The sequence below is a fragment of the Carlito syrichta genome, unplaced genomic scaffold, assembly GCF_000164805.1.
Source record: "Carlito syrichta isolate Samal-C Ts95f unplaced genomic scaffold, Tarsius_syrichta-2.0.1 Scaffold93671, whole genome shotgun sequence".
NCBI lineage: Eukaryota > Metazoa > Chordata > Mammalia > Primates > Tarsiidae > Carlito > Carlito syrichta.
The window spans coordinates 14045-23574 of NW_007037767.1; the positions used below are offsets into that span (position 1 = coordinate 14045).

The 9530-nt window shown below is 42.0% G+C and overlaps 1 protein-coding gene across 1 annotated transcript in view; it reads left to right on the forward strand.

Moving 5' to 3' along the window:
* The first annotated feature begins 835 nt into the window (after positions 1-835).
* The window catches only part of HEXB (hexosaminidase subunit beta), a 10382-nt gene continuing 1687 nt past the window's right edge, over positions 836-9530 (forward strand). Inside the window, exons 1-6 of the mRNA XM_021713850.1 lie at positions 836-941; positions 3584-3713; positions 5938-6118; positions 6674-6760; positions 8004-8076; positions 8728-8902. Of these exons, the coding sequence (XP_021569525.1) occupies positions 846-941; positions 3584-3713; positions 5938-6118; positions 6674-6760; positions 8004-8076; positions 8728-8902 (742 nt within the window). The 5' untranslated portion in view covers positions 836-845. The remainder of the gene's footprint in view (positions 942-3583; positions 3714-5937; positions 6119-6673; positions 6761-8003; positions 8077-8727; positions 8903-9530) is intronic.

Genomic DNA, 9530 nt, shown 5'->3' on the forward strand with positions numbered 1-9530 from the left:
ATTTGTTCACAATGTCAAAATATTTACTGTCTAGCCCTTTATGTAAAAAGTTTGCCAACCCCTGGTATATATTAGAAACCATATGTTTGTACTAGTCAGCTCAGTTCCAGTAATACCCACCATATTTGTAGCTCCCTTCTCTCACATTAAAAATCCTGTTATCCTCAATATATTTATTTATAGAGTCTACTTTTGTGTAAATCATTCTTCAACCCCATCAGCCAAATCCCTTCTGCCCTGATGGGGCCGGGAGGCTTTAAGTTCTGATTATCCAGGAGGACAAATCGTCTGTAGTATTTTAAAAATCTTTTTCAAAGAGTATGTTTATATTTGATGTAAATATACTAGTGCTTATTCCTCTAGAGTATACATAATACGTAAATTTGCCTGAAGTTTCTCTAGGAATGGTATTCAGTTTGTATTGGAGTTCTTTTATCTCTTACGACTGAAACTCAGACTTCAAAACTGTGGGAATTGTAATCCCTGGTATGCAAATAAATGAATGTCCCATTTTTCCCTTTGCTGCATTTCCAAGCACGGTAACAGTAGCAGCCAAGAACAATTTTCCATACTTGGCAGACCCCTAGAACCTGGGAATTTGTAAGCTTTCCCTTCTTTCATAAAGCAGTTATAGCTCAGTGTCTAGAATGAATACAAAGTCTGCGTAGGCTTTTAAATATGACACGTAAAGGATAGACAATGAAGAATTTACTCTTCCTCCGCATTCTCTGCCGAAAAAGCAGTTTTAGAAGGAATCCGAGTCACTGGAAGCAGTCCCAAATGTAGATTGTGTATTGGATCTACAGGTTGTGATTTCTTTTTAACCTGTTTGCTTGCAGGACGCCATGGCTTTTAACAAGTTTAACGTTCTCCACTGGCACCTCGTTGATGACCAGTCCTTCCCGTTTCAGAGCACCTCTTTTCCTGAGCTAAGCAACCAAGTGAGTAAACCAAGCTATCGTGATCTGTCTGCACAAATCTTTGGTGTAGCTTCGCTAGAAGTTTGTAGCTTAAATGTTTTCTCTTATGGGTGGAATCAAAGTGTAAAAGGTAGATGTTGTGGTTTTTAATTTTTTGCCAGGCTGTGGTTTAACATTTTAGATCATAAAACTGTTATGTTTTTGTTACTGTTAGGTTGTAAATGTTACTGTAATTGTTATTGTAAACATTATGTTATTCTAAATGTAAACACTTTCTAGGGGCAGTATAAAATAAAATTTTAAAAACTTAATGTAGAAGACCTAAATAATTCACATTATGTAGAGTTAAGATATGTTTATCAAGTAGTTTAACAGTGTACTTGTTTTAAACAGAATTGTTTGGAAATCAGTAAATGATTTTTTTTTTTGCTGTGAAAAACTATATGACAAAGGACATTTTAGAATTTCTTTCTTAGAAAATAGTGGTCATCTCAGTTGAAAGTGTTCATACGGGGTGTATTATAGTGCAGCTTGGAGGGAGCTTCAGTGTGGCCTGGTTTAACCCATTTGTCATTCAAAAAAGTCACTGCCATTCAGAACTTCCATGCCCTGTCTCAAGCTGTAGTTAGGAAGAGGCAGAGCCAGGACTCTCAATTCCGTTCTCTGGCCGTAATTCCAAAACTTACTCCAATGTTATGATGCTAGCAGGCTGAAATGCTAGCAGCACTTATGTTTTTATTTAATTTTGTTTTACTTTTTTTTTTGAATTGGGGGTCTTACTCTGTTGCCTTCCTGGGTCAGGCAATCCTTCTGCCTCAACTTCCTGAGTAGCTGGGACTATAGGCAGGCACCATCACAACTGGCTAATTGTTTAATTTTTTTGTAGAGATGAGGTTTCATTATGTTGCCCAGGCTGGTCTCGAACTCCTGGGCTCAAGCAGTCCACCTGCCTCAGACTCTCACCACACCTAGTCTGTTTTACTTTTTATTATGGAAAATTTCAGACATAAGCAGAAATAGAATAGTTTGATGAATTCCCATGTTCTATCACCTACGTTCCAAAAGTCTGTACGTGCCAGTCTTGTATCACTTATACTCCTGCAGACACCCTTACCCCATTTTAAAAAATCAAACCCCAGATATATCTCACTGTAAAAAGGTTTTTTTCTAAAAAGAAAAAAAAATATTTATTGCAGCTAAAATATTAACAAGAATCTAGATAGCCAATGTTCACATTTCCCCAAGTATCTTTCACTCTTTTATTTTTTATTATTTATTTATTTATTTATTTTTTGAGTTGGAGTCTCACTCTGTCGCCCAGACTGGAGTGCAGTGGCCGCTCCCGGCCACTGCAGCCTCGACCTGCTGGGCTCCGGCGATCCTTCCGCCTCAGCCTTCCAAGTAGCCGGAACTACAGGCACGCACTACCATGCCCGGCTAATTTTTTTTTGATTTATTGTAGAGATGAGGTCCCGTCAAGTTGCCCAGGCAGGTCTCGAACCCTCAGGCTCAGGCAATTCACTCGCCTCGGCCTCCCAAAGCGCAGGATTACAGGGTGAGCCACTGAGCCCAGCCTTAAATCTAGTCTTGATACAAACTGGATTTAGGGGATCACGGGGGCAAGACTACTTTTCAGGAGTTGATCCCGTATAGCCCAAACATTGAGAAATGTGCTAAGTAACACTTTTAACGGACCTTTATCTTTGGCTACAACCAATATTGAATCCTGATTTTTCAGGTCACCTACAAAAGGAACTGAAGTAATCTTTAACACAATCAGGTCATTCATGATAGAGTCTATGGGGAGAATTTTTAAAGCTGATAGTATGAAGGACAACAGCTGCACTGTTGAATTTTGACTTGACAATGGCAGGTTTTCACAGGTTTCGCTTTGGAGACAAACATTTTACTTCTGTTTTGTTGTATGGTGGGTTACATAGAAGTTGAAACAGCATGATAGACATTCTTGAAAGAGGAGTCCTTGAAAGAGGAGTGGAGATAGATATTTCTTTCAGTAAATCTGGGATTAACCCAAAGGATACTGAGAATTTGTTGAAAAGATGGGGTAAACAAATGATTTGACAAAAGCCCCAAAGTTGTTATCATCCTTTGGGTGTATGTAACTTAGCAGAAATTTGCTTTCTGTTTTTTTTTTAGATTTTCTACCCTGAAACTGATACTATATTATTATTATTATTATTATTATTATTATTATTATGAGTTGGAGTCTCACTCTGTCACCCAGACTGGAGTGCAGTGGCCGCTCCTGGCCACCGCAGCCTCGACCTGCTGGCTCCGGCGATCTTTCCGCCTCAGCCTTCCAAGTAGCTAGAACTACAGGCAAGCGCTACCACGCCCAGCTGATTTTTGATTTATTGTAGAGATGAAGTCTCGCCAAGCTGCCCAGGTGGGTCTCGAACCCGCGGGCTCAGGCAATCCACTCACCTCAGCCTCCCAAAGTGCGGGATTACAGGCTGAGCCATTGAGCCCGGCTACTATATTATTTTTAAGTGAGTCATCCAACATCGCATAAAACTATTTAATACAATGTAGTAGAGAAAAAAAATCAGCTATTAGATATCAAGGTACAAACGGATTGTTAACAATTTCCAGGACCAGATCCACTTTGGGCATTTTTGTGTTAATACATGTGGCTTTTCCAGGGAAGCTATTCTTTGTCTCACGTGTATACACCAAAGGATGTTCATCTGGTGATTGAGTATGCCAGACTACGAGGGATCCGCATTCTGCCAGAATTCGATACCCCTGGACACACGCAGTCTTGGGGAAAAGGTGAGAAATCTGTGTTTTGTAAGTTGCAAAGAATGAACATTGGAGGTCCTGCAGCTCTCATTTTATGACTTGGTATTTGCTTATTTTTTCTGTGTGATTTGCACAACAGTAGCACTGTTGACAGATATGATTCAGTAACTATTACATGTATCTTACCAAAACCTCTGGGATACCAGGAAATCAGTTCTCAGAGGGGAATTTATATCTCTACAAGCACACATCAAGAAAATGAAAAGAGCACAAGTGGAAAGCCTAACAAATCACCTAAGGGAGCGGGAAAGAGAAGACTCTCAAAACCCCAACTTTAGCAGAAAAATCCAAATCACAAAAATAAGAGCCCAAATATGGAACATAGAAGACAAAAATATCATAGAAAACATCAACAAAACTATTACATGTCTACTGTGAGCAAGTCATTGTGTCTAGGAAACTGCCCAAAGTATAAAAAAGGGATAAAGGAAATAATAAAAAATGATTACAACAAGTAGAACATGACCAGTGAATTCAAATGGTTTCATGGATGTGGTGACAAAGTGTTTTTGAGTGATCAAGGAATATATTCACTTTTCATATAGAGGAACTAGCATGAGGAAAGGCATGCAAAAAGTGGAAGACAGGCTTGACAAGGAGTAGCTAGAGCATAGGAAGAGGTGGAAGCATAACAGGGCGGTGGTTAAGAACTGAAGCTCTAGGCTGGGTGCAGTGGCTCATATCTGTGCCGTAGCACTTTGGGAGGCCAAAGAGGGAGCATTGCCTGAGCCCAGGGATTCAGGAACATGGCGAGACCTCAACTCTACAATAAATCGAAAAATTAGTTGGGCATGATAGTACACGCCTGTAGTTCCAGCTTCTTGGAAGGCTGAGGTGGAATGATCACCTGAGCCCAGGAGATTGAGGCTGCGGTGAGCCATGATCATGCCACTGCACTCCAACCTGGGCGAGAGTGAGACCCCAACTCAAAAAGAAACACAGGAAGAACTGAGGCTCTGCAGCCCATTATAAACTGCCATTATAAACTGGGTGAACTTGGACAAGTTATATCACATTTGACCTCGAGTTTCCCCATCTCTAAGATGGGGCTGCTAACGGTAGCTATCATCTAATGTTTTTGAGGACTACATCATGAACATAAAGCACACGGTTCAGGCCAGGTACGTTGGCTTAAGCCTGTAATCCCAGCACTTTGGGAGGCCTAGGTGAGGGGATTGCCTGAGCCCTTGGGTTTAAGAACAGTCTAGGCAACTTGGCAAGACCTCGTCTCTACAGTAAATCAAAAAATTAGCCAGGCATGGTAATGTGCACCTGTAGTTCCGGTCACTTTGGAAGGCTGAGGCAGAAGGATCACCTGAACCCAGCAGGTCGATGCTGGAGTGGCTGTGAGTGTGCCACTGCTCTCCAGCCTGGGCGACGAAGTGAGACTCCAACTCAAGAAGAAAGAAAAAAGAACAAAAAAAGCACACAGCACAGCACCTAGCATTTATAATTGCTCAGTAAATATGGTTAGGGTAGACGTGGACAGTGAGAAGAAAGTGCATGGCTTGTAAAGGGCCTTGGGTGAGAATGTGGACTTCATTGGGAAACACTGGAAACCAGTGCAAGGTTCACAGCCGGGGAGTAACATGATGGGAGCCACACTTTGGGAAACCCTTTGTGGGAGGGATAGATGAGCGTCCTTTAGGGTGACATCAGAATGGCGTTCGCTATCAGGGTGACAGCGGGAAGGGAACGTCGTAGGCGGAACTGAGAAGCATCTGGAAATAGCCATAGAACTTGGCAACCGATTGACTGCAGGAGGAGGCGGAGGCATAGACTATAGGAGGTGGGCGGTACCCGTACTACATAATATGAATTCAGAAGCCAGAGAAGGAAAGGAGCTTAGGCGGTGGCGATTTTGGTTTTGGCTACATCATATCTGAAAGGCAGCCAGGGTTTCCAGTTGTATTCCACGGGAATTGGAAATACAGATTGAAGCGCAAGGAAAAGGATCGCGGTATTGTGAAGACTGGAGAGTCATGAATACTTGAAGCGGACAAAGTCTTAGATAGCAAGGGCAACGAAGAAGTAAAGAGACAGGGCTCAGGAGACAGTTCTTCTATTTGAAAGGAATTAACATGCTCATCTTGTGTGTGTAAAATCTCTCATAGCGTCAACAGAATAATGTGATCATGTGCAGACAGGTCTTCGAGTGCACTTCTTTTCAAAGGAATCTTCGTGTTTCTTACAGGTCAGAAAGACCTCCTGACTCCATGTTACTATAGACAAAGCCAGCTGGACACTTTTGGACCCATAAATCCTACTGTGAACACAACTTATAGTTTCCTTACTACGTTTTTCAAAGAAATTAGTAGGGTGTTTCCAGATCGTTTCATTCATTTGGGAGGAGATGAAGTGGAATTTAAATGTTGGTAAGACAGTTCTTTAAAATGCTTATTGGAAAACAAAAACAGAACTGTTGTATTGGAAGTAGATGTAGAGCACCCCACGTGAAAAGAGAGGATCTGGGGTAACACCTCTGCTTGTAAAGGTTTAAACTGGGCAACACAACTCCTGAGATGGTGAATTCTTTTTTATAGAACGCACATTTTGGTGGTATAACCAAGTAAAAGCTTAGGAAGGAGAATCAAGATGCAGAGGAAAACGGAAATTTTAAAAAGAGGAATGCCTTTACTAAAAGAGGAACCCCTAGAGTGAGATAGGGCAGTGATTCAATGGGGAAGAGGATGTGGGGGTTGGGGGAGGGGGTAAAGAAAGCTATTTTTACAGAAAATAAGTTCCTGGGAAAAACTATTTCCAATGGAAAATTCAGATAACCCATCATTAAATTTCCAGGTTTCTTGGGCTCCCTACAAATGTTAAGTTTTTAGTCTGCACAACGGATGTTTGGGAAAGGTGCTGCTTTCAATGATAGATTGTGCATATCAAACTTTCAATGAAATTATTAATCACTGTTTTTGTTTAAGGGAGTCAAATCCAAAAATCCAAGATTTCATGAAGCAGAAAGGCTTCGGCGAAGATTTTAGAAAACTAGAATCTTACTATATTCGAAAGTAAGTTACTTGGCAGTCTACTGCTGTATTTCATCCATGCTTTTTGTAAAAGTTTAAGCTGTTATTTGGTACTGTGCTTTATTTTTTATTTTCTCTCCACCCCTTGCTAAAAGTGTAGATGTGAAAAATCACTAAAGAAAGAAACAATACCCACTGCTTTCTTAGGACTCCTAAGAGTCACATGGTACCTCCTAAATATTTGCAATAGCTGTTGAAATCTAGGAATGCAGTCATCTGTTCTGAAAACTCAGAGCCCTGGCTACCCTGCGAAGTCTTTATGACCCTCCAGTTCCTGGCATTCATTTCCAAGAACATTTGTTGTTTCCAAGAGCATTTCTTTCATTCTGTTCCTGTACTGTCCAACTCAGAAGCCATCGTCACGCATGGCTGTTTGTATTTAATTAAAGTTAAAGCTTCAGTTCCTCAGTTGCATTAGCCACATGTCAGGTGTTCAGTAGCCAGGTGAAGCTGGTGGCTACCATGTTGTTGGGTGCATACATACATTTCCATAGTGCAGAAAATTCTGCTGGACAGTGCTGCTGCATACTAGGGAAACTTTTGCTGTGAAGGTGAGAGTAAATATTTTAGGCTTCATGGGCCACGTAGGTTGCACATCCTTCTATTGTTAAACAATGCTTTACAAATATAAACACAATTCTTAGCTCATGAGCCATGCAAAAACAGGCTTCAGACTGTAGTTTGCCAATCCTTAACTCTACCGCTCACTTTGGCAAGCCCAGATGCCAGCCTTTTTCTGTTGTTTTTTTGTGGTGCATTCTAACTGTGTCTACCTCCAGAGTACCTGGCATCTTCTAGATACCTGTAAACATTTTTGAACCAATTGTCAGCACCTGCTAAATGTTATTTAGGTGATGTGACAGGCTAGGTTATGGTACCCATTATTCTAAGATGGCCATGAAATGATTAGAAATTGCTGTTGGTACAATTTCCTATGAGTTGCCTACCATCTCAACTTGAGGTTGCTTCTTCCCATCTTAGGGGCATGCTTAGCTCATTCCCTCAGCAAGTAACTGTTAAGCCCCCAGACTCTGTTAGGTTCTGAGCCATGTGCTAGGAATATAGAACTACTTGGGTCACCCAACTTTAGCTAGTTCTGCTATAAAGCTGTGTTTTACTGAATGGCACCTCTCAACATTGCAAGGGATCGTGGGTAGGAAAGGTACATGATTTAAACATATTGTTAAGCTTGTGATCTTAAATAACCAATTTTTTGCAATGCTAGGGTTTTGGATATCATTGCTGCCATAAACAAGGGATCCATTGTCTGGCAGGAGGTTTTTGATGATAAAGTAAAGGTGAGGATTGTTAAGACTGCACCTGATTCTGATAAACAAGACTTAACACTTTCTCCTTCTCATCTCTCCCCTCTACCTTCCTCCTTTGCCATCTCATTGTGAACCACAAGGGTAGTACTTTAAGTTCCTTTTTGTCAGAAGGGCTGAACAAACAGTTAAGAACAAATAAGTCTTTCTTGCTATTAAGATAGTTTTGTTGTAAGTGAAATCATCAGCATATGCGTCTTAAAAATATTTTCTCTCTGATATAGTAAGAATTCTTTACTTTCTTTGGGGCAACTGGGAAGTGACAAGTCCACTTACTAGCATAACCGCTCCAGAGGGGTTGGGAACATCCTCATAGTTTCAAAGCAAGCAAAACATTCGTGTGGTAGAAATGCAAGTCTCAGCCTTAGTTCACTGAACTTACATGGTTTCACCTATGAGCAAGAGTTAAATATCCAACTTGAAGGCCGGTGAAGCCTCAAGTCCCTACATAGGGACTTGAGGCATATGGCATTAGCTCTGAGGGAAAGGGAGCATAAGAACATGTATATATGCTTAAAGGATCTTAGACAATCACGTTCCTAGCTACACTGCCTGAAACCTTCAATTGCATCCACTGCGTTCACTAGACCTAATAATCCGTATCGCCATTTGTCACTTGAACAGCTTCAGCCGGGCACAATAGTTGAAGTGTGGAAAGGAAACGGGCATTTTGAGGAACTCCGTCAGGTCACAGCATCCGGCTTCCCTGCCATCCTTGCTGCTCCTTGGTACTTAGATGGGATTACCTATGGGCAAGACTGGAAAGACTACTACCAGGTGGAACCGCTGAGCTTTTCTGGTGAGCGAAGCAGCCTTCACTATCTTCATTCCTCCCGTGCAGGAAGCCCCTGCACAGATGCAGCCCAGCTGCCCTTTCGTAGTGATCCTTGATCTTGTGGGTTTTTTAAAGCTCGGCTTCGTTGTAAACTCTCTGAAAGAAACCAGATACTTGCCGAATACAAGGACTTCTGAAGTGGATCCCCTCAGAGTGTATCTTCATTTTCACTCGAGTCTCGCCTCCTGCTTTCGGAATGCTGTGACTGCACAGACCTTGCAGGTCCTCTTCTGCACTGTCCCTTCCGTGTATGACACCTAAGCAGCGTTGTAGTCCAGGCCCATGAGTGCCGGGCTGTGTAGTCTTGGGGCTCTGAGGAGTCAGCATCCTTGGGGGAAGGCAGACAGAGGTGACATCCAAGCAGTGGAGCTTCAGGCTCTCAGACCTTTTCATTAAGAACAGTTCTAAGCGGGCTCAGTGGCTCAGCCTGTCATCTCAGCATTTTGGGAGGCCGAGGCGAGGGAATTGCCTGAGCCTGTGGGTTCGAGACCAGCCTGAGCAACTTGGCGAGACCTCGTCTCTACAATAACTCAAAAATTAGCCGGGCATGGTAGTGCACGCCTGTAGTTCCGGCTACTTGGAAGGCTGAGGC